The sequence below is a fragment of the Lepeophtheirus salmonis genome, chromosome 10, assembly GCF_016086655.4.
Source record: "Lepeophtheirus salmonis chromosome 10, UVic_Lsal_1.4, whole genome shotgun sequence".
Classification (NCBI taxonomy): Eukaryota; Metazoa; Arthropoda; class Copepoda; order Siphonostomatoida; family Caligidae; genus Lepeophtheirus; species Lepeophtheirus salmonis.
In genome coordinates this window covers 8131162-8157869 of record NC_052140.2, presented here as the reverse complement: position 1 = coordinate 8157869, position 26708 = coordinate 8131162, and the positions used below count along the sequence as shown (strand labels likewise).

Below are 26708 nucleotides of genomic sequence, written 5' to 3'. Positions count from 1 at the left end.
CGATCAAACTTATCATTTTTATTTTGTCTATGCCCAAACATTTTGAATTGAGTAATGTTTTAAAGCAGGAGTGAGTCAACTTTTCAATGAAAGGACCACAACGCAGATTTTTTACAAATTTTTAAATGATATTTTTAATTTCATAAAAATTTTTTTACCGAAAATGGACGTCCTTTGGCAGAGAAAAAGGCTGTTTCTATATGACCAAACTAAGTAGATTTAAATACATTTTACTCAATATATTTTCTATTATCTTTAAATTCACAATATAAAATCTTCAGCCATCGGAAAAAAATACATATTAAAGTACAGCAATAGAAGAATATTATTCCAAATGCTTTTTAGTTAATTTGCTACAGATTTGTGAAAAGTTCAAACTAAAGTTTAAGGGTATTCAGTAGGGAAAATCGATATTAACTACGGAAGATATTAGTATAAACTGTGAAAAACTTATCAATTAGAAAAGTATTTGTATATATGTTAATACTTCATATTTTCAAAATAAAGATTATTAATTTAATCTGACATTGATTTAAATGTATAGAAAATTGCCGTCTTCATATGATCAAGGTAGGTGTTAATAGGCTAGGGAAGTTCTTATTTTTAAAAGATTACAGTTAAAAAATCAAATTATAGTTTAACATAATATTAATGAAAATATTATAATTGTAAAAAAGCTTAAATATGGTAAACTTAATTTACTCATGAATTTGAGCTTGTGTGCCAAAAATCATCCAAATCTAAGAGGGTCGGGTGACATGCACTGGACGATTTGACATGGAATGCCCGTTAGTGAAGTAGAAAAGAAACAACAAAAAAGTATTTGTCGAGCCACATGCAACTCGCGTTTGCCCACTCCTCCTTGAAATAATAGACAAAACTTCTAAGGAACTCAAGACATTCGACAAACTGAGACAAGTCGTCACAAACGCTTTGTTAAGGAAATGAGTCATTTAGAGATCTATAGTCCAGAAAACCCCTTCTTTTTTCCTGGACATGTACTCTTTTTACAACCGGTCGGTGTTAGAGCGTCCAAGAACTTTTTTCAATGAATTAAATGTCAAGTTTTATTATGGGGTAAGCAAACATATGAGGATTAAACTGATCATATGTTTGTGCAAAAGAGGACAATTGGGCCTTTTAATAAAATAATCCAACGCCAATAGTGATTTTCTCCAATTCAAAAAATATATAATAAAAGTCAATTTAAAAATAAAGAAATAACAAATTCAAAAATGTTTTAATAAATAAAATCAATGTAGTAAACGGGAGTCAAAAATTAGTTTTAAATTAGTGATTCCCAGTCGGGGTTCCTCAAGGTCTTTTCTAAAGACCCAAATATTCGGACAAAATAACTTGATTCCCAAAAAAAAAGAAATACGTTTAGGGGATCCGTTGCATAGGCGGATTTGTGGGAGGCCCAGGCCCCATGACTCTTAAGATTAAGAGATAAATAAGATATCTTAAGACATAGGGATGAAAGCAAAAATTTGTTTGTTTTTGCTTCAGCGTCTTTTGGTTACTTAATAAACCTCGTAATTAAAAATAACAGGGATAAAATTGTAATTAAATGATGTTTTGGGTCCCCACTCTGTAGGCGAAGTTTGCAGGAGGGCCGGGAGGGACATCTCCCTGATACTTTTAAGATTTATTATATGAGCATGTTTATTAAAAAAAAAAATATATATAAATATATATTAGAAGAAACAGAGAAAAACGGATTATGAGTTTTTTACTTCAATACAAAACTGAAGAAAATATTTTAAAGAGTCAAATATAATATTAAATCACTGAAAAGCTGTCTAGTTAGGCATTAAGATGATTCATATTTGTTTAAATTTTTACATAATTTATCATATACAAGTTCAGTCAATTTGATCGTGCCGTATTTGAACTTTAAATCGAATTTTGATATCATCAATATAATCAATTTGAGTTGGTGAGGCATGGCTCTTCACAAGCTAATCTCATTCTTATTTTCGTTATTCTCGCAACGTGAATACTTATACACTCTTCTTTAATAATAATTTTCAAGCCATGACGGCACAGTATCTTTTTATGACCAGTGCTACCAAATAACCGATTTTTATCGAGTTCAGTTAACCTTAAAAACCCTGGCTCCCTTACTTTTTTGAATTAATATAAATTATAGTACTCATATCAACGGAGACGTTTATTCACAACAGGAGCTCCCAATTAAAAATGTAAAAAGACTGGAAAATATATTTTGAGGAAGTCCACAGTCCGTGTATCATTGTTCATTTGTCATGTTGAGATGGGATTTTTGTAAGAGGGTAAGGAGAAGGCGAGAGCAAGGCATATATTATTACTGAATTAAGGTCCTTATTAAAATCAGCTGCCTGCTATCTGATTTTGAGGGGAGAAAATAAATTACTTCTGTAAAGAGGAGAACCTTCGTTATTTAAAATAGCATTAGTACAAGGGAAATTTTATAATTATATTAATTTTATTATGCATTTTTAAATCAATTTACACCAAATATAGGGGTGAGAATACTTTTAAAGGGAGCTTATTATTATATAATGAACAGAAAAGAAGATAAATCACACGTATCAACCGATTTCTTTTTCTAATCGCTATACTTAGTATTTTCTTTACACATATCCCTTCTTTAATATAATACTAGAATATCCTTATTAACTTATTTTATGTCATTGTGGTAAATTCTCAGTTCTTCTACCCCATTTGCAGTGGACGCCCTTGAGCCTGTGCTTACAGTTTATACTATTAATTATTATATACAAAAGTGTTAATCCGGTGTGGAATGGGCATGTTAAAAAAAAAAGACCAAAAATCAACATGGCAACCTTAAGAATTTGAAGAATTTTTTGGAGGAGAGAAAGAATAATGGTCATGACGTTTCATTTGATCAGCTACTTGAAAAATGATATAAACAATGACATTTGATATATTACTCCGATGTCGATCCCCAATTCTAACGAGGACTTACCATTATAACTCCGTAACAAATCTTCAGGGTTACGCTCCGTCATTTATGAGCATATTGTATTAATGATATTGATATATCGTCCCCGGGTGCAATCTTATACAAATATATTATAGAATTAAGTTGCAACCCAAAAATGAGAGGACAAATTTAAAATGATATCGTTTCCTGTACTTGTGAAGATAAATGATAATAAAATGATTGGACTTTCAAATGATGACTAATACAAATAATAATTTTAGACTTTTCACATTATAAAGTTAATAAATATTTGGTAATTCAAATGATGGGTCTTATAAGGCGAAAATTTGTAACTTGTACAACCTGCTAGTACTACAATATACAACTTACTTGTACAAGAAAGCTGTGACAATCTGATCAAACCGATATTCCTTATTGAGCTATGATATTAAATTTAAATATTATTTCAATTATATGTATGTACATATTTTTAATTTGGCATTAAAATTTTCAACATAAATTGAAATTTTTATATATGTACTGATTCGAAAAAGTAGAATTGCAATAAAGCAGTTTGAAAATTGTGCTAGGGTGGTTCATTTGTTAAAATGTATGTACTGGCTATGACAAATATTATATATAGTAAACCTTGAGAGCCTCGAAAACGACTCCTATATTGAATTTGTCTTTTATTTTGTTTAACTTTAAAGTAGAGTGTAGTCGTATAGGGTGAATACTTTGATAGTGCTAAGATATTATTGAATATCTGACTATAAATTATAAAAATACATGACTGAACTATTTCCTCTAGCTAGCTGAACAATAATAGAGAGGTTTTGTTGATTTTACACAAAGTATGTTCCAATGTTTTGATTTATTTTCTCTTATCTACTTACTAAATAAAAAATATAATTTTTTTGACAAGTTCATGGTTTTTAATCGAGCTACTCAATATCCTCAATTCTCTGACGTTATCTTCGATTTTGTGGTTACTATTCGATGAAATTACATTAATTACTAAGTTTATAATAAAATACCAATATTGTAAAAAAATTATTTATTAAATGCTTAATATTAAAACATAAAAACTGAGTATAATTAGACTTTAAAAAGGTGAATCGCTAAATGTATCATATTAATTAATTAACTTTAATCAATAGGAAGCATTTAGGTCATAATTATAAATAATATATAAATAAAAAAGTAAAGGTGAAAGCAACAATATGTTGGAGATCTTAATACATAAATTTTAAAACATATTTTCTTATTGCACAGCAGTTTCTTGGCCGACTCCAATAAGCCCTTTCGCAGCATCAATCAAATTAATGGGTGTTTTACCATCCGTAATGAGTGTTGACTTCAAGCCCAAAGACTTTAACATCTGGATTTGATGCTCCCTTGGAAGAGCCGACATGGAAAGTAGTGTTTGAGGTCCAACAGCATTCACCATTTCCTTAAACTTTTCCACTTCAAGCCTCATTATTTCCGTTTTTTTATCTATTTCTAGTTTGTTTTGTTTCTCAATATACTCGATTTCGGCTTTGCGAGCTTCTCTAAGGCGAGTAAGTTCTGCTTCAGCTTCAATACCTAGAGCTTCAGTCTTTCTTTTTGAATTTTCAATATTAGCCTCAGCTTCAATTTTGTTCGATTCAGCTTGAGCTTTAGCATCTGCGCTGGAGTGACCAATGGCCTCAACAATAGCACAATCAGCCTGCAATTCCAAAAGTTGTTTACGAGATTTTTCTGCCTCTGCTTCGTCTGTGATTCTTTGTCTTTCTAATCGACCTTTGGCTTCTTGATCAATTATTTCTCCTTCTCTTTTAGCGGCAGCTTCTTGGGATTGAGTTGTAATTTCTATGGCAAGGGTTACAGACTTTTGTAGTGAATCTCGTGTTCTTTGATCAACAGGCTCAACACTTTGAATATCGATGGATGTAACTATAAGGTTATTGGTGGGGAATTCCAGGACTCCCTTTGAATTCTTTGTATCGTTGTCTCCAAATACAGCAGAGCGAATTATCCCCGCAGAATTCTTATGGAAGTTATCGAAAGAAACTGAGGAAACCGCTCCTCTCACTTTTGAAGCAATGGATTTGCACATATCTCCAATAAAGTCAGGGACGCTAAATAACTTTGCTCCATTATCTTGATTCTTTTCACCTTTAAATTGCCAATTGTAGGAAAGCTTTAACTCTAGTCTAGCATGATCAGCAGTTTCAACAGTGACATTATCAGAACAAAAATCTGGTCCTAACAGTAAAGCAAGTGAACGGATAAGATTGGGTCGTTTTGGTTTTCCTCCACTAAGAGATAGCTGAGTAAATTCCTCATTAGGCTCAAGCATAACTAAATCGGGACCATACACTACTCTTGATTGACGGCTCTTATAGTCATATACTTGAACTGCCGCATTGTGTGGAACTTTGAAGGTTATTACTCGAGTAAGATCGACATCGTGAACTACTGTTGGGGTCGAGCCAGTTTTAGCAGCTCTTTTTTCTTTTTCAGGATTAATCCATTCACCTCTATCTGCTGTAACATCCCGATTTTTATTCAACAGAATTTGTACCATGGGTGATAGATCCTTTTCCCAGAGTTCTTCATCTTCTTTAAGCATATAAGTTTTACCAATAACTGACCTTATAGAACCAGTCTGAATGTTTCGAACGTAAATTCCTTCATTGTCATGCAGGGGTATTGCTTTTCTTACGTCTATGACTTCTACCTCAATAGTAGGAGTATATTCCATAGTTCCTTTTATCATCCATCTGTCTCCAGGTTTTCGCATTTGGGGGGGTGTCACTGACTTGTCCTCGTACTTAACCAGGGACTTTAAGACAATACCCTCATCCTCACCAAGAATGTAAACTTCCTTCACACCATCCTCAAGAATTTCTCCTGGCTTAAGAAAAAATGAGATTTCCCCTTTGACAATTTTTCGATGACCAAGCATGGGTTTCCCATCTGAGCCATAGGGGTTAAGAATGGTACAATAATGTCTACTATCAAGTGTAGTGGCTTCAACAGTACCCAAAATTTCTTCTTGAACATCGGGTATGAAGGATGATGTATCTTCCAGGGTTATTAAATATTGATCTCCGTTCTTCCGTTCAACTCCAAATGTATCTTTAAAGGATGCATTAGCCTTGACTAAAATAGCAACATCTGTTTGTGGTATGTGAGCTCTAACTATCATAAGAACATTTTCATACGCGAGAGGAGATAAGCTCCAGATTTTCTAACTAACCATTCCTCCCCTGCCACTCTTTACAACCAGATCTGTCCAAAGTTTCTCGAGTAGCACTAAGTTTTAAAGCTTCATTCTCATGTATGACTGTAGCAGTAATAGTTTTAACAACTTCAACCTACACAAGATTTATAAAAACATTATGTATTTTGAAAGTACATAAAATAATAGAATAAATGAATTTACCTCTTTTCTAGGAAAATAAGTTCCTGGACCTTCGAACAAGTATAAATCTCCAGCAAGACGCTCAGTTTTGTCTTCATCAGTAAAATTTCTGATAACTTTTAAAAGAAGTGCACTTGATGAATGTACGATTGTTAAAGGCGTTACTTCAACTTTCAAATTCTCTCCTGGATATAATGGAAAAGGGTCTCTTTGTAATCGAATTTCTTCATCTCCATGAGATAACTTAGTTTGGCCGAACTGATCTTTCTCAATAGTACCATCTTTTGTTATAACAGGGTTTGATACAACGCAATAAGATCCTGGAGGGATTACTATCATTTGAATGGGAGGGAGGAGGACAACGTCATGTTCCTTCACATGGTAGGTTTGTGGCCCAGTTTCAACGGATGTAACGTTAGTGTTTTGATCCACGACGTGCATGTAGAAAAAAGGAGGGATTCGAAAGAATGAAGGTACATCAATTTGATTTGACATTCTACTATGGGAGTAAATAGAAAACTATTAATGAAAATTCAAAAAAGAAAGAAAATAGACCTAATAATACGTTTCCTATGATTTTTAAGCACTTACTGTCTTTTCATATGCTCATGAGACATATTATTATTTATTACTAACAATGTTATGTATCTTAAGAATTGATGCGTTCTTGGAGTTGAAGTATATTCTATCACAATTTCAGTTCACCAACTCTATAGACTATTAAGAATGATGTGAGTCAAAATATGTAAAAATAGGAATTAAATGGGTTGACTTGAAAAACTCTCCAGCCTATTATAAATAATCAATAGACTGATTATTCTATTTTTCTAACGAATAATTCATAAACGAAACACACGCAACGTTACGAAATATGCGCAAATATTATAATCTTAACGCAATTTCTCCTTGCCTGCCCTCCCAAGCAACGACCAACGTACGTACATTAACCTAGTAGTAATATTCAAGTATTTTCTCTCCCTGAATAGTAGTAAAGGGCTAGCCTTTGTTTTCTACGCTGAGCGAGTCTCTTTGGATTAATTCCTCATACAAATAAATTAACTGATGAGTAATTCATGATCAAAATTTTATCAGAACGGGCCCCATGCCTTAGAAATATTTAGTTAAATTATAATATTTTTACCTTATCGTTCTTAGTTTATTTTCTATTATTGTAAAAGGATTACTCATTAATGGATTCTTGAGAACTAAGCAGGGAACCTTTAACTTATTATATTATAATTTATATGCCTTCATAATAAACCTTGACAACCATTCAGATTCTATTCTATTTATACGAAATATCAATATGTCACACGAGAGTCACTTACTTAATTTGGAAAATCGGTACTTTAAACAATATGAGAGAATATCCCCTCTACATGAAAATTCATTTCTTTCTTCCAACTCTACAAAAAATAAAATATTGACATCTATCCAGATTCCCCTACATAACACCTTTCTTCTGGATCTTAGTCAAGGAAATACCACAGAGAATGTGATGGAGAATATCAATGGTAAGACTGACACAGATACCAAGTTCCAAGGAATGGAAATTCAAGAAACTAAATCCCTTTCCTCGAATAAAGAAACTGAAGTCTTTGAGGAGATACTGGATGAACCACCTGAATTGAAGATGTACGAAGATGAATATCCAAAGATAGAGAAACCAAGTTTACACAAAGGATTTGCAGAAGTTCCAATTTCCATTCAAAAACAGGATCCTGCTCTACTTCAAAAGGTTTGCAATAATAATTAAATTGAGATTTTGTTGAATTTCAAGCATTTTCCTTCTGTTTCAGTTTGAACTCATGCAAATATGTACAACATCGCTGTTATCCAAGCCCAAATTGTATGAGGCAGAAGGCCTTATACGAAAAAAAAAATACTTAGTCATTGTGAGGAAGTGATGGTTAACGATTCCGTCTTTATTCTTAAGGTACAAATATAGAAAGTCATTAGTGTATTTACCGAATAAGTATTATATTTTTCTCTTTAACTAGCTTTATACTGTCGACAGGAATGTAATTTTCGAGCAGGATCGTTATTACTTCTTTCTTTTGCTAGTTTCCATGGTAATTTATATAAAACCAATTATTATGACTACTTTCAAAAATGTATAAGTGAATGGGTATCCATTGCTGATTATGTTGCATCTTTTGAGAGGGAAAATAAATCCTCACTTCCCTCAATGCTCAGAATAGCTATGATTAAGAAATTTTCTGATTTTGACGAATATCAACTTGCCAAATATCACAAAAAGGATGTTCAAGAAAGGTAATAATTTATTTGATTATTAATTAACAAATTGTTATCTAAAAAAGTTGTTGTCTATTAAGAAAAAGAAATCATCAATCAATGAAGACGTAGTGCTATCAGATGACGACAACAATGATGATTTGAACCTTCCATCATCTCGTAGTTTCAATATTAAAAGGCTCATAAGATTATTGCATATTCATCATCCTCAAAAGTTCGTAATGTGTCTTCTAGGAAAAAAATATCCCAAGTCGGAAGACGAATTTAAGAAGCTTAAATTAAGAGGGAAATTTCAACCGGAGAAGGCTGGAAAAAGAATGCGTTTACAAATTCCATTCACTTGGGAAACTCAAGTTTCTATGTATGTAAATGCAACTCATTTGATTAATTAATCATTATAGATTAACAAATCTGTATTACATTTCCTTATAATATGTAGACACGGCAACAAGCCGCAAGTATGGCATGATCTGATTTTGAGCAAAAAAATACCACATTTGGCTATTATTCGTAATTTAAGAAATATGGTCTTATCCGGCATTAATGAGCATCAGCTAAAGGATATCATTTGCAGTATTAAAAATCTAAGTTCCATACGATCTTCCAAAGTATTTCTGCATCAGTATCTATGCGCTTATAGTGCGATGAATTATATTGGAGGACTATCAGAACATAAGTATAGGATAATGAGGAGACGGAGAAAGGAAAAAATAGTAGTACTAAGGAAAATTGGACTCAATCGGATATAGATTTTCCATCTGAATTGCAAGATGTTTTAGAGGAAACTGCTCAGTCATCAATTTTGAGAAATTTGTCACCTATTGAGGGACATTCTGTAATATTTTTCGTCAATTATAAAAGCAAAGATGATGCTTGGAAAGATTATGGATTCATTGGATTCAATGGTATCTGCATATTCACTGGTTTAATGATTGCACAAGCATGCAAGTCATGTAAGCTGCTAAGCTGTGGTGAGAATGGAGTAGAGGAGCTTGGAAAGAGAAAATTAAATAAAAATATATTTTCTACTTATATAAGTAATTATTTTCAGCATGTGTGGGACAATTGTGGAAATATTGAAATGGTTGGAAACTACTTGTATAGTATTAAGGACAAACAAAAAATAGACAATTTGATTATAATTTTCCGAAACCCTCCGGAAAAAGGTCCACTTGATAAATTTATTAAGTTTATCGACTATTACCGTCGTACGTCAGTTTATTCATCTATGATGAATTTAGCATTATTGACGATTGATGGAAGTTTGCCATATCTTTTCCCATTAGAAAGTAATAGTCGAAATGTTTCCATCTCTGGATTTGGAGACGCTGCATTGAAGACATTATCCCAATTAAGCTCAGGGAAATCCCAACTTGAAGAAGTTGAAAGCATTGATTCCAAGTATAAAATTTATAACAAAAAGCCTCTCATTACTCCAATTGCTCGTCCAAAATCTCGAATACAATGGACTAGAGTTAAAATTTTTGTGTCTTCAACTTTTTGGATATGTTTGGTGAAAGAAACTTATTAAACTATTGTGTATTTCCAGAGCTTAGGCGTAGATGTCGGAACATTAATGTGGAAATAACACCTCTAGATTTAAGATGGGGCATTCCTGAGGATCAAAGCTTAGAAACAAGCATGACAAGATATTGCTTAGAACGTGTTCAAGAGTCAGATATATTTATCTGCTTTCTTGGTGAGAGATATGGGTGGAAACCAAGATACTCACTACCAATAGAAAAACAATTCTTATCTGGCAATGCAGCCGTTATTGATAGATTCAAGAAAAATTCTATATCTATTACAGAATTGGAAATAAGACTGAGAGGCTGGACAAGAGCCCATTTTTATTTTAGAGATCCTTTAACTCTGAGTTTGATAAAGTCTGAAAATGACATCTCACAATTTCGTGAGTCAATTAATTCAGAAGAGAATGGGGCTTTGAACCAACTTAAGGAAGACATAAGAAATTCAGGTTGTCCACTTTATGAAAATTATAGAGCTTCATCCTTAAGTAAGAGTAGCTCAAATTCTGTTTTTTCTCGCTTTGATGAGGATTTTGTGAGGACTGTTATTGACAGACTTTGGAAAGATATATTGGACATTGCATCGAAAGAATTGGTCACTCGTGTCGATTTCATGAGTTCATTTATTTCAAAAGAGACTGAAGAGTTTATTGGAAGGACTAAGGAACTTGAAAAGATGACCGAAATCATTTTATCTCATAGAAATAAATTCAAATGTATTGAAGTTCAGGGTACAGGCAAAACAGCTTTTCTTTGTAAACTGGCAACTATTCTGTCCAATACGTCAGATGTAATCGTCATTCCATTTTTTCTGACGGGGTCATGGATTCTTTTGTATCATGGAGTATTTGGAGCATCAAATTCTGCAACTTCATTCCAAAATTAATATTGATGATTACACTCAAAGCTCTAAAGATGATAGCTACTTATCCTTTATAAGAGTTGCAAAATTAATCAGTCAAATTCAAACATGTGGAAAGGTAGTTTGTATTATTGTTGACGAACCACCGAAAGATAACGTCTCTTGGATTCCTTATTGTAATTTCCCTCCTGGAGTTCGTATTATTGTTTCGTCTAATAAATCGGACTCTTTCATGAAGAAACATCTCTTGTCAAGGCGCAAAAATATCATTTGGATGTATTTGTTTCTTTAGATGATATTAAAGATATTAGAATAAAGAAGGAGCTGGTTAGTAACTTTTGAAAAAATGGGGGATAAAGTATTAAGTGAGGCTCCTCTTAATAATGTGCTTCGCTTAGCTGCATCCAAGAAAGAATCAGGGAATATTAAATACCTCAAAACACTCTGCTCAGTTCTTGTATCCTCGGATGCAATAGTGAATGGGAATGAAAAAAACAATGATTAAAGAACATATACCTGGAAATCTTCAGGATTTATATCATTATATTCTTGAAAGAGATGATGAAGATAGTCATATCCTTGAGCCAATTCTTAATATTTTATATGAATGTGAAGGTCCATCCTTCAATCAACTTATGAGAGCAACACAAAATATTTTAGGGAAGACTGTTTCTTCTATATCACTTCTTAGATCTCTTAATAGACTAGAAATTTTTATGGAGCCCTCCCTTAAAAAAGGTTTTTTCCTCAAAGATTCTTTTAAAAACAGTTTTCTTAAAAACTATCTTAATGAAGATAAATATCGAAGCTTGTTGTTCAAGTACTATTTGATGGAGTTTGAAGAGGATATCAAGAATTCTGATTGCATTCATCCATATTTATTGAATTCTCTTCTTCAATTATGTATTTCCATGGGTAATAATTTATTTTTGAGGGATTTGTCTATTATTTATTATTAGGCGAAAAATGGAGTTGAATCCATGGAACATTTTTATCATCATTGCGTAATATCAAAAATAGCTGACAGACAATTACTAAACTTTTTACAAATCTACTCAGAATCCTTAGTTCACAGCCCAATGCTCACCTATCAGCACGGGATAAATTCGTCTTTAGTGGATGGTTTGGGGCACACATGTCTTTTGGAGATGAATCATGATAGAGGTAAAGACAATTCAACATTTCTCATGCTCGAAATTTTGAATAAGGACATGTCGATGAAGATTCCAGACATTGAAAGAATGACAAGTTTTAGTAAGCTTATAATTTTGTGTGCGGCTACATATGAAGACATATGGATCTATGGGACAGATGACTGTGTCATCGTCGAACAAAAAGATAAAACTATGTTTGGTCTCTACGTTCATTCCCCTGTAACCTCCTTATCATTTGTCCGTGGGAGTGAAGTAATATTTGTAGGTCTACAAGATGGAACAGTATCTTTCTGGGACATAAATAAAAGGATAAATGTATCTAATCATGCTCAAATCCATTTGAAGCCCGTTTCCAGCATATTTTTGATGCCGTTGTCAAGGAGTATTGTGTCTACTGGACTTGATGGTAATTTTTTTGTATTCTCTTCAACTTTAGGAAAATTTAAAATGACTGGTAAATTTTCTCACTCATTACCCATATCCTGTGGTACTCCAGTTAATGAATCCTCAATTTTAGTGGGAACATGGGGAGGCGAATTGTTGCGCATAAATATTATTGATAATGAGGTATCCCAAAAGGGCTGTGTTGTAAAAGTGCCATATGTGATATTGCTGTCAAATTGAATGTAAATGATGGGATACTTGTCAGTTGCTCTGATACTGAGGGCTACGTTTATATTGCTGATATAAATTTAACGCTGAAAAAGTGCTGGAAACTTGGTTCACCCTCATTGACTCTTACAGGGAATAAATTATCATTTTTATCAGAATCTGAAGTCTTAATTGGATGCTCAGATGGTTGTATTCGATGCTTTGAATTTAAATCATTTAATTCAAATTTCTATGACTATTTTAATGATGTTGTCAATCATCGATACCATAAAATTTCGGGGCAATACAAAATGCCAACTTTTGAAAATGATGCTGTGGTTTGTATGGATTCATATGAAGGCAAAAAGTTTTGGGATATAATTCTGGTTGGATTCGTTTTATAAATAAAGCCCAGGTATCGTTTTCCATAAAATTGATCAACAAAGAAGGAGAACTTTGTCAGGCTCTCATGTTTCAAGAGAATATATTCATATTAATTACAAATAAAAACAGGCTATTAAGCTTTAGATTTAATGAGGAACTTAGAGAAATATATGATTTGAGAGAAATCACCCATGTCACATCTGACTTTGAATATTTTAATTTCATCGTTCCAATATCAAGAACCAAAGGAATATTCATCTATCCGAGAGAAGATAACAAGTTTGAGATATATCAAATACCTGAAGAGGCTCTTAATAAAATAAGAAAGCGGCGAAGAATAGACTCAGACATAAAAACTTACACCCCTATATTGACTTCTGAAAATTATTTTGATCTAAAAAATCAATTCAGCTCACCTGTAACATTTATTGATTATCATAATGGATATATTTTTACGGGTGGCAGAACTCAATTGGCATTATGGAAATATTCTTTGGATACTAATTCATTGGAAAAAATATTTCAAGATTACACCATTGATACCGTAATTGACTTGGTTTTAAAATCATTGCCAAACAAAGATGATACATTCAGATGTTATGGAAGCTATGAGGAAACAGGTCTTGTAACTTTTGACATTAAGTTAAATAGCAAAGGATGTTTTCAAGCAAAAGTAATTTTCGTTTACTGCCCTCATGACAACGAATAAACTGCGTTGTCGCTTGCCAGCTTCTTCCACTATCGATCTCAAATCCTTTTCAATAAACAAAATATATATTTGTTTAAGCTAATCTGAGCGTTGTGCTTGTATGGTCGGTCCGTATCTAAAAATTGAAAAGTATGATGCATTTTTCTGTGAAAACGTTGCAGAACTAAAGAGGGTCTAAACGGGTAAAGGATGGCATTTCAAAGGCGCCAGAGTAATTCTAACACTGGTTTGTCTCCTATTATTCGTTTTCAGATTGCAAAGTAATTTTCTAATCATGAATACAATCAATTTATTAAAGTTTTGATTTTGGATTGTTAATGAATTTTGAATTCTTGTTTCAACAACATTCAAAGGTGCAGAGTTGTTATTTCCCAAATACGGTGATATCGCGCCCATATCCAGAGTGGCAGAGCTATTAACGTTAAAATATGATGATACATGACCCATTTCAGAATTGGATAAGTTGTTAGCAATATCCAATTTAAGGGTATCGGCAATTAAACTACTTTGTTTTCTAGTAAGATATGACTATGGTGTCAATTAAAAAAAAAAAAACACATTATATTGTAACAATTGCATCTTTCCACTATTAACTACAACATCAGAATGGGTTGTCGTATTATTGAAGTTGGTTTCCATCCTCGTAATTTATAATATTAATTTCTTTCATTCTTAATGATAATGTTTCATACTTATTATGTTTTATTTCATCCCTGAGGAACTATACGGAAGAGAAATGTAAGCAAGTAGATTTCTAGGGTGGCCAGCACTTCCACTCCACTTTCTTTTAATTATTTCATAAATTTGTCCCTTAAATATTTCCATTTCTTTGTTATCTCGTACGAACTTGCATCAGCCTAAATGAGTAAATATTTATCGTTAAGTTTATATTATCTAATTATTTACTTACTTTAGTGGAAATATTTTGCCAACAGCAATCTTTGAAATATTGATTCCTGTAAATATAAAAGCTCACCTTCCATAAACAAGGATGATCTCTAATCAATATATGATTGATTGCATCGCTTCATGGTCATGAAGGCCAAAGGCACATTTCTAGATATTACCACTACAGCTGCTTTGAGCTATGATTGATGGAATCATTATGTAGTTTATCTACCTGGAACAAATTCTGCACGTTCATATGAGTGGCTAAATGTGAAATATTATTTTCTATTCTCCATATTTATAGAAAAGAGAATCCAAGTATTGATGCTGAAATTCAAATGTGAGGGTTTGTTGTCAGTAATGTGTTAAATTAGAGATAAAAGCCTAAGTCGAATTTTTTCCATGTTTAATAGATTCAATAAGGAAGGCAGATACTTTAAAGTTGCAGAAAACCTCTGTTCTGTTGGGAATTGGCCACCCTCGCCTGCTAAGGATTTTTGTAATTTTTTGTCATTTTCTTTTAATTATTTTTAGGTTCCCTAAACAGGGATTCCTTATTGACCATGTTCCCCATAGTTATTTGCTCTCTGCCTCCCTTTGTATATTCGCTTTGAATACAAATATATACTTTCATATATGAAAATTTAAGAAATTGAGAGATATGTATGTAAAATAAAATAAAAACAATGTTCATTAAAGTAAAATATATCAAAGAGATAATCAGAAAGAATTTTTAGAATAGTTTAATATTGAAAATAATATTTTAAAACGGCATTGGCTCCAACTTGTCCATACTGTTATTAAGCGTCAGATGGCCATCCGATTAAACCCCTTGGAGAATGATTGAAAATATATGATGTCTCTATTGTTTAAAATTTTAAAAACTTACCCATATTCCATAAACCAATTGCGACCCAGTATTGAATACTACTTATCTAGTTGAAGAAAAATAAAAACATGTGAGTTGGTGCGCTCTTATGACTCTCATTGGTGCGCTCTTAATAAAACCTACACTTGGGAATACATAAATTCACTTTAAAAGCAGAACATATAGAAAAAAAATAGAAAAAAAAGGAAGGAATATTTTGTAACTTTAATATAACTTAATTTGAAACATATGCTACTTGTTCAACTAAGCCCCTTCTTTATCCGCTTGTGCATTGGGAGAAAAGAGAGGGGAACTAAATCTACGTAAATCAGTTATTCTTAAACCCTGGTCCCTGCATCATATTACGATCCATTCTGTATAGAGCATGCGAGGTTGTTAGGACTTTTAGTTGGATCCATTTAATGAACATTGGAGAGATGCCATGAGGCTTATTGATACAAATTGATCACTTTATTATTTAAATGACTCATTCTTAGAAGTTTTTCTGTATGTAAAAAAATAACAAAACGTTTTATACACCTATTTTGAGTCCTTTAATATTTATTTTACTTCCAATTATGCATCACTGAAGATTGCTTAATGTAGTGTCATTCACGAACACCCTGACTAATAATATCGACTTTCGTTCGCAAACAATGTTAACCAAATAACGATTAATAGTCAATATTTCATGATCAGCAAGGACATTATCACTTTATAACGCTTCCGAATATACAGGAGCGTCTACTAGGTATGGTTGATAAATCATTACTTGTTAATCAATATCCTTTTATAAACGCGGCTAGTAAACTTAAACTCAGGATAAACTCTTTTAAATAATTACACAATCTTAATTGAACGACTCAAACCTACTATGATTCATGAATCATGATATACAAACCAAAAATACATTTTGCCAAAAATAATGAGTATTTCTATACCTAATTTATGAAATTTTCCTTTCTTTTTCTTGCATCGACTTGGAATTAATATATACAAAATGAAACATTGAAATTGATTAGTCCCTATGCAACAATCTACTACAAATATACTTAAATATCCGTGTACAGCTTTACAATGTTTAAAATCCCTCCAATGTCTTTCACTTTACTTCACCTACGGGCGTACAAAATATGCTGTGCTTTTGTAAGGACAGCATTAACTTTTGGACTGTCTGTCCCACTGAATGTCTGGAACTTGCACCCAAAAGAGTTATCTTAAACCAAAAGAACGTCTATATATCTTCAATTTGTGGGAGGGCATTCCCACAAGAAATGATTTGTAGTCTCTATTAAACAGCAAAAGGGCATTCTCCACATTTGTCTTTATAAAATTAACTTACAACTTCCAGAGTACCGGATGATTTACGATAAGTAAGAACACTTTTTGTAGCCTTAGTCAGAAGCTTACAACTAAGCGCTCTGATAACTTCATGTATGTTTATTTTGTTATTTCTTGGATTAAGACATTAATTTAAGGGTTTAGTTTACGGGATTATTTACACTTTCTTCACAATTATACTGAAACCGTAGTTTACCTCAATCTGAATGGCACAATTGGTCTTTGGACTTCAATTATCTTAGGAAATATACAATAATATGTCGTAATGTTATTTTGTTTAACAAAGATGGTTATATGGCAGCGTCAGTAACAATACACATATCATAGGTTCTAACTTCCTTTAGATATAAACATTCCCTCACTTACATCTCCCATTCCAAAGATAGTTCATACCCCTTGATAATTCCTTATGATCATTTGCAGAATCTCTCTAGTCTTGATAAAAAGTATTTAAGGTTTTAAATTTGGTACAAATTTATCTGCAACACAACGTATATTTGACTTGGATGTACATGCACATCAGATGTTTAAAAAATATATGCATTATTTCTAGAAGCCAATTATATAGGGTATTTACATAATAATCTAAGTCAATTCTATTTAACTATGAGTAACAAATAAGTACATAATGAGATTTGATAGCATTGAGGCTTTGACACAATATTGTATCAAAAGTCAATATTGGATCTATATCTTTGTTCCGTCAATACAAAAGCAAGCTAGAATGAATTTTCTTAAAAATGACATTTGTATTATTGGACGAATTATCAAGTTTAATCAACACATTATTACGATGAAATGTGTCGCAAATTTCACTGGAGTTGACAAAATTGATTGTTACAACATAAAATGAGAAAAATGACAGATTGTATTTGAAAGGGCACACAGGATGGGGAGGGGTGGCAATATACGTATCTAAATAAAGATTTTAAACTTGATACATTATGTCAAAAAAGAGTTTCAGGAACTGTTAAATAAAACCCAACTTTCGTATTAAAATTTATCGTCTTTTCTTCACGGTAATCTCCATTGGATTCAATACACATATGCAAACCTTTTTTCTAGTCCTCGAAACATTTTTTTTAGTCACTTTTTGGCATGCCCTTTAGCTCCTTCCAATTAATGACCCAGTGTAGGAAATTTATCTTTAAAATGTTTACAAGCTTGTCGATGAACATTGACTGATGGCTCTGAGAATAATATAGGATTTTTAAAGCTCTTAACAGAAATATAAAATTTAAAAACAACTGTGGGACTTATTTTTATGGTATACACACTACACTTCGCTACAGTGGCATAACCAATAAAGTTATGCAGATCACTTCAAAGTATCCCTTGTATTTACAAGTCTGTGTATACACTTTATTGAGCTCTTTTATACTAGAACCATAGAAAATTATATAAATCATACTCAAAATTGTGTAAAGAAAACTTACATAGATGACGTTCTAAGGTCTATGACAGAGGGGAGGGGGGACAGAGTTTTCTCCAACCTGAGATTGAAGGCAAATCAAGACTTCCTTTATAGTTCGTTCCTTCACAATTTTATCCCATCGACAGAGGCTTTTAGGGTCTCAATGTTGGGGTGGCGTTTGTCACAGGCCTTGCTCTCAGCATACACCAAGAATAAAAAACCACTATGACGTCACTATTGCCAGAATTTTCAATTTAATGTATTGTACCCGCTGTTGGGCAAGAAAAACAGATTTTGACAACATACGCAACCCCTCATACACTATGGCGTCAATATTAAAAAGCGTGGTGGAAGTCAAACATCCGTCGCACAGGCGTTATGGTATTACTTTGTATTTCTATTCACCTTGGGGAATATAAATTCTTGTTGATAATATCTATTTATGTTGATTGTTGCTTGAAGCGACATCAACATAAGTAACTACATCACGTGGTTATTCCATTGTTATTATAACAGTAATAACTAGTATGTTCAAATAGTAATTACATTAGGTTATTAATTGTTTTCGTATCAGTGATCAGTAAAAAGTAACCTTTATCCGCATCCTTTTATATTTAGGTCCAAACTTCTGGTAAAATCTGAATAATATTTGAAACAAATAGATGTCTAACGTTAGTTTCGGATCTGGATCCGAAACTTGACAGTATAGATTTGTCTTTTTTTTAGTTACTGCACAAAGCTGTCATATCCAGTTTTCAAATTTAGAAACGTTAAAAAATGGAAAACCTGGTATAGGAGGCCCTGAGCGATGTCTTTGTCCGTTTTCCTTGTCTTACCACTTCATAAAAGATTAACTATATATAGACGAAAATTAGTAAATAATAAATTTTGTAAGATCTAAAGCAGGAGTTCCCAACCTTTCTGGTGCCGTGACCCCAAAATCAAATTTACCATGTTGCGGTGATCCCAAGAAAAGAAAATTAGTTGATTTCACTGCATTTTTGGAGCTAACTAGCGACGGTGTTATTCGACAAGTATATTGTAATTAATTGGTTACCATGTTGAGCTCCTAGCATAACTAGAGAAATGGTTTTGGTTGTTAGCTACAGCAACTCATTGGACATGGTGTGAGGTTGCTTGGCTTTGGAGATTATGAGCAATATCAAAAATGAAGCTTCCATATTTTGCTGTTGGTATCTGCCACCAAAAACCAACTCGTTTATTTTTTTTACACCATCAGCTTTTTCTTAAAGTACTCGCAAAGTAAGGATGTTTAGCATCAAAAGAGATTTTTATTTTTTAAAGCTTCATTGATTCGGCATACATAATGTCATTGCAAATGAACCATTGTCGCTTTTCAATTCATAGTTCACCTATAAAAGGAATTGGTAGACATCAACTAAGTCTAATATATTAATGTCATATTTTATTAAAAGCATAGCTATAAATTCATCCATAAAGGATTTGAATTTCGCGTCCGATTTTAAGTGGGTTGCCCTGTACGTAGCAAACGTTTCCACCGAAGATGATAAGGACTTGCTAATGCAGCATGTATAGAAGGACGATAGATTGACCTGCGTCGTTATTTCTACAGATTTTTCATTCATGTTTATTAAATTTTAATTAAACTACTGTCCATTGATATTTATACGTCTTGATTCTTAAAGGGTAACAACAGAAAGAGGAGGATGTAAGAGAAGTAAAACATGTCGTAGAGGTGAGAAATTCAGGGTGACCAGATTCTTATTGTTAAGTTTTGGTGTTTGTTTCTAAAATAGCTAGGGTAGAACGGAATTACAAATGTATAGCAACGCTATGACAAAAAATCTATAAATAAAAATTCCTCCCAGATTTTTTCCCCCCCTAATACTAATAGATTCATCATGGGCAATCTGAAATTTTATATAATAAATATTATTTTAGTTTACTATTATAACTAGAGAATATTGATATTAATACGATAATACAACACAAGGAGATTTGATATCATACAATAACTTTTAGAAGTCCCTTTTTTTAGAGTCACGTCCCAAAGTTTAGGAACGACTGATCTGAAGAAAGAAGGGTAGTTTCATTAATTTTGTAGCATGTAGAAGTGATATTAAATTAAGGATAAAGTAATTTCGTATTTCCCCGCGCTCTTTTTTTAAAATAAGTATATCTTGTTCATTATTGGTCACCTTCTATCATACGATAATGCATTGTAAAGGTGTGAGTATGTACTACGAACGCTTTATTGACAGTATTGCGCTTGGCTGGTTCAATGGGGTCGACAAAATTTCATTCGTACACTACAAGGAGTTGGGAGTCTCCAGCTCCATTTTCTACGGCGCCGGCAAGTCCGGAACGTCGAAGAGGAAGAAGGGCTCTGTCAAGAAGCTCAAACTACATCCAGATGAGTTAAAGATAACTGCCGACGTCATTTCCCTCAATCCCATAAGGGTCCATACAAGAGATCATGGGGATTCACACCATACTGTCAAGAGAACAATAAAAAAAAGTGGATGGAAATAACATTGTGAGGGCAAAGAGGCCACTTTTGACACCATCAATAAAAGAACCCCATCTTTTTCGTTCCAATACTACTTTTTTTTGGAACTTTTGGCCCCCTCCCCTACATCTCTGATGCCAACCCCTTTGACTACATCTTTTGGTTACATGTCGAGGGAAGGCTTGCAGTTTCCTTTGTCCAAACACAAAATTTGCGAGATACCATTTCGAATTTCCAAGTGTTTTTGATGAAGTTATTCTATGGTTTAGTTATCACGTGTGTACAAAAGTACTCAAATTGAATAGATTAATACTCCAAACGACCCGCTACCAGGGATGAATATATAACTAACAACACGGTAAAAATGAATATCCCCAAATAAATAAAGATACAAACACTTTTTTAAAGTTTTATCAGTCAGGTTACCCGTTTTTGCATGTCATACGCACGTATTTTTTCAATTGATATTCCGGATACTAATATATTTAATAACTAAATTTAAATTTCTCGTTTCAGTTTGTGAAGATAAATGGACATTCTGTAACAGCATGACAGAATTGTGTTCCCTTAACCATACTAGCGAGAACTGCCAAAAGACATGTAAGCTGTGCCTAGAACACATTGATACTACAACAACTTTTACCACATTTAACACAACCCCTTCAGGTAATCAAATGTTAAATTTTGCAATTTGATCAAAAACATCAAATGTCATATACTTCAGATTGCTTTGACAAGTTCGATACGTTCGGTGAGTATTTATCCTATTGTTCCGATAAGATGATCGTTGATAATTGTCCAAGATCATCTAAGTTGTGCCCTGGGCAAGGAAAACCACAACTAAAAAGCCTGACACAAGTAATAAGTTTAGAAATTTTTTAATATTTAATATGTATCGTTTACTTTTGTCATAGACTGTGTCGACTCACTCTCAAATTGTGATAGTCTTGAGGATTTTTCTTATCATTCTTATTTAAAAGAAAATTGTAAAGCCACTTGCAACAATTGTTAAATCCAGGTTAGACTCTTTAGTTCCTTTTTAACACTAGATTATTTATTAAAACTTAATACTAATTTTGTTTAAGATTGAAAACAAGGCCGGATTTATGATAGTAACTGAATGTGGTGACACCCGAGCGCCGCGTAAACACACTACAAAAAGTTTTTAACTCTTAACGACAGCTCCAGCGTCCCACAAAACCTCCGCAGAGAAATTGCTCAAAACATTTAGAATCGCCATAGCTCATGGACAGCACACTCGAGAGTTATTCTCGTGAAATTGATGTGTGTACGTTCGCACCCTGGTGATTCCTCGGAGAAAGAAATATACTACATATATGTATATGGATTCCGCCAAAAGATTCCTAGGTTAGATGGAGTAATTGTAATGTTATAATGTTTACTTATACAAAAACAGTGCAACACCATCTAACCAATTAAAGATACATTAAAAAAACATATATACATGATGTATGGAATTGTGACGTCAGAATGTGATTTTTAAAATGACATTTTTTAAGAAAAAATGGCAATGCGGGTTTACTAAATTTTTAAAGGCTAGCTGCTTCGATGTGCTACTTTCGTTTTACGTTTTACCGTGACTCAAACACCTGAGAAAGTCAGTTATCGTCAAAGGGGATAGCCCGGTGACGTAACTCGAACTTATAGAGCTCTACATTTAATGATTAAATAAAATGGAAAAACAACGTAGATCTACTAATCTACTAGTAAACAATAAATGGTAGGCTCTTCATTTCTCTCCCTGCTCTAGCTAACAGAATAATAATAGAAAGGTTTTGTTGATTATACACATAGTACGTTCAAATGTTTTGATTCGTTTCTCTTCGTTGAGGGTTAAATTTTCCTTCTTCTCTTTTACAGAATTTAAGTATTATTATTATTATTCTCCTATTGGCTACTTGTTTCCCTATGTTTATTGTTTATTATCATTTATCCGTGATGAGTGTCTTTATATCTTAGGATCCTTGTTCTCTAGGATCACGGGCTTCTATGTTGCCTTAGAGGACATTACATTATAGAAAATGATTAATATTCGATACCTAAGGCGCTCTGTAGACGTTTCCTTGGTCGACAGTCGAGCTCACATGAGCCACTTCGTTTAATGGACGGAGTCGGACTTTCACAGAGCAAGGAACGAACTAACGTCGTTCCTCTGGAGGAGAATAGGATTTTTTTCCATGGGCTTTCTGTAAACGCTTCGTTGGATTGAGTGAGTCTAATTAATTGGGATCCCATCCCACGACCATTAGTTGCTTCCTCGTGGGAAGGACAGGGTCAGCCTTCCACGAAGGAAGCATCAAGCCTACTTGAGACCCAGAGAATGCGGAGACCCCATACCCACGACTATCTGTTGCCACTTCAGGGGAAGGACAGAATCCTCTCTATACACTCTTTTGTTGGAGGATATATCAATTAACCACGTATAGTTTCTAAATAATGTATAAGCATTTTTTGTTGATCTGAGAGAAATTTATTAAATCTAAGACGAATAAATTGTTATTCTTGAATTTTAATATCGATTAGAAGATAGCTAAACAATTTTTCTAATTTTATTACAATTTTTTGAGGTATGTGTAGCTCATCTTTTCATATTAATGTCACAATTAAGATTTCTACTATCATTTTTCTTGTCATAATATTAAGTAATTGAATCAAACAATGAGAAAATAAACTTTGTAATGAATGATTATATAATTAAAAAATTTCTAAGCTATTAATTCAATAAATTAAAAAGTAATCACTAATCATATAATTTCTGTATGAAGAAATACTTACGTTAGTATCTAAGTCCTAATGATCCCAGATAAGTAGAATATTAATTATGAAATGAAATGCAATACTAACAATAACATATATTATTATCAACAATCTTCCTTAATTATATGGACTTTAGGTGTTATAATCAACAAAATCTACCTACTTCATAAGGTTTAGTGATTTAAAATACATATGGCTTGCATGACGTTGTAACATGAATTATTAACACAAAAATTTACATCGTATTTCCATGTCAGCTGTCGATGACTCCTTTTCTTTTCCTATAATCAGGGTTCTGAATGTTGATTAGTTGATTTAGATATTGTTCAAACTATTATTGGATAATAGTTTCTTAGTCAGGAAAAATCAGCTTACTACCAACTTATTTTGGGCCTTTTATCTGTTTATTTTCATATTAAAGGTGGCGTGATACAATATTAATTATATAATTTGTATGTATATGTATAAAATCTTTTAAAAACAATAAACATACTTGAGAAAATAACTCGTTCCAAGTTATATAGGCCTATTTATCTATGATTCCAGTGACCACTACAGTGTAATAATGATGAAATGAAACAAATATTGTTGTTTTCACATGAAATATCGTCCAACAATATGTAATTAAAACATCAATATATTTAATTAGACGTGTCTTAATGTATTATATATCGTAATAGCAATGACTACCTTTTTATACATAGGACAACAACGTACAATACATATTAACAACATGAGTGAATTGTATAATAATTCAGAAATTTATTTAATTATTAAAAAGTGTAAGAACGATAATTGAATGCAATACAAATAATAAAATAAACGTCGTCAAACTCCAGCTTCATCCATATTCTATAACCTACGTAGTAATTCAAAGCATAAATACAATTTTAATATGAAATACAAGGTAATAGTTACTTACTAAAAACTTCTTCAACTTGATTTCATATTTCTTGTAACAAGACATTCCATTTGAAATTTAAATTATAAATAGAGTATATAATTCACAGTTTATATACTATAGTACATTACATTTAAGGGCAAAAGCCATTATTATAATAGCAACATCTTCTTCTGAGAGTTCTACTTACTATTTTATAATACAGTCAATGTTCTTTGACCAAATATAAGACTTCAATAAAACAACATCTATAATGTAGAAGATTTATTTCAATAATTTATTCAACCTGAATACAGAAATAAAATGCACATTTGCTTGATACAATATCTTTAGATTTAGACACATACAATGAGTAGTATTAATAGTAGTATTTCTTTGAAAAAGAGGCCTTTATGAATGCCTTAGAGCCTTTGGAAAGATGGAGGTAGTCAACAAGGGTACATAGAAGGATGTAAGCAAATAAAAACAGACAGGTTTCTTTCCAAAATAATACAAAAAAACACAAAGAAGAGCAGTACTGTTATTTATAATAGTGACGTCTGTGTGTTGGTTCAGCAAAATTCAAAATAAATGGAGAACAGATGAGCCTTCAGCGTGTCCTCTTTCAGTGGAAGTATGGGAGGCCTATCCGCATCTATAGAAAGCTTTGAATACAATATCAGTGCCCAAGGTCAGCTGTAAATGAGCAAATCAATAGTACACAAGGGATCCCGGAGTCCATAAGCGGAAGAGTATTTAGTACTTTAAAAAGAAAGCCTTGTCAATGCCTTGATGCCCTTACGCATTACCAGAGGGACTATAACTTTTACCTATATAATTAAAAGTTTTCTAAGCTATTAATTCAATAAATTAAAAAGTAATCACTAATCATATAATTTCTGTATGAAGAAATACTTACGTTAGTATCTAAGTCCTAATGATCCCAGATAAGTAGAAGCCATGATACACACTGAGGTAAATCAGATATAATTCCTAGTTATCATGCTCCAAAAACACGTGTATTAGAATTCATTATTAATTATGAAATGAAATTTGTATGGACTTTAGATGTTATAATCAACAAAATCTGCCTACTTTATAGGGTTTAGTGATTTAAAATACATACGGCTTGCATCACTTTGTAACATGAATTACTAACACAAAAATTTACATCGTATTTCCCTGTCAGCTGTCGATGACTCCTTTTCTTTTCCTCTCGGGAGTCCATGAAGCAGAAATAAAGGAATTAAAAAAGAAGTTGAAATAGAAAGAAGTCAAAATTTGGGACGCAGAAGCAAAGTTTAAGTCTTTAAAAATGCGCCTCTCTTCGGTATTTAATTCAAACCATACAAACATTTATGTTGCAAGTCTTCAAATTCAAAATTCACCTTCGGTCTAATAAAACCATTAATAATTCACTTTTGTTAAGATTCGTTGAGGAACTATATGATGTCCAGGTAATATATTGCGCCAAGAACTGTTTGATCAATTTGCAAAAAATAGAGGCTTTATTCAAATCTTATAGAAATCAATTCAAAAAATTATAAACTCAATAACTGAAGTAGCGGTTCCATTAATTAAGTTATCTATAAATGTCGCCAAATTTCACATAAAATTTTATTTTTTTACTATGTCTAAAGAATGTACATACATTTACAGCTTCTTCTACTTTCGGAAGATGAAGAATGTGTATGCGAAATTAAGTAAGTTAAAGTAATTATTCCATTTTTTCATAATAATTAAGGTAAATAAAATTATTTTTTAATTTATTTATTTCATTAAGTTTTTTTTTTTGGCCATTTGATATCTGTCACAAGGGGACGCTTAAATCTCGTGATGTAACGCTTCCCATAGGGCTCTGCTTTTAGTGAACTGAATCACTTAAATCAGTTCACTAATAAGATACGAAGTTCGCGAACGTCACAGCACTGCTAATTATTATATATTATATCTGATTGACTTTGTTGAGAATTGTGAGTGGACATCATTATTATGTGTTGTAAAATTAGGATATCAACCCACTCAAGGAACATGAATGATCAGGGGAAGAATTCAAATCCATTATATTTAACCGATTTCTAAGGATCAAAATCAGGATTGGCGTTGGAACACCCTAAAGAATTTTCCATAAGTCAACATAGTTATTCTTACAGCAAATGGACGATGGGTAACTACTTCAGAGTCGCCACTCGAAAGAAGGATGGAAGATATTAAATTTGACT

At 32.5% G+C, this 26708-nt stretch overlaps 1 protein-coding gene, 1 long non-coding RNA gene and 1 other non-coding gene across 3 annotated transcripts; 1 reads left to right on the top strand and 2 right to left on the bottom strand.

The window, feature by feature from the left end:
• Positions 1–3971: 3971 nt before the first annotated feature.
• On the bottom strand, positions 3972–7107 carry LOC121125162 (major vault protein). Its single transcript, XM_040720297.2, is given in 5 exon segments — positions 3972–6151; positions 6154–6195; positions 6198–6294; positions 6363–6840; positions 6933–7107. Coding segments are annotated over 5 exon segments (2601 nt in total). The 5' UTR covers positions 6959–7107; the 3' UTR covers positions 3972–4193.
• Positions 7108–7486: 379 nt separating this feature from the next.
• Positions 7487–13826, top strand: LOC121125164 (telomerase protein component 1). Its single transcript, XR_011782006.1, has 4 exons — positions 7487–8079; positions 8141–8615; positions 8678–8958; positions 9037–13826. It is a non-coding gene; the product is annotated as a telomerase protein component 1 (transcript).
• A 10930-nt stretch (positions 13827–24756) lies between these two features.
• LOC121125165 (uncharacterized) lies at positions 24757–25539 on the bottom strand. The gene is made up of 2 exons (XR_005866562.2): positions 25406–25539; positions 24757–25316 (listed from the first exon to the last, which is right to left on the bottom strand). It is a non-coding gene; the product is annotated as an uncharacterized lncRNA (long non-coding RNA).
• Positions 25540–26708: the final 1169 nt, after the last annotated feature.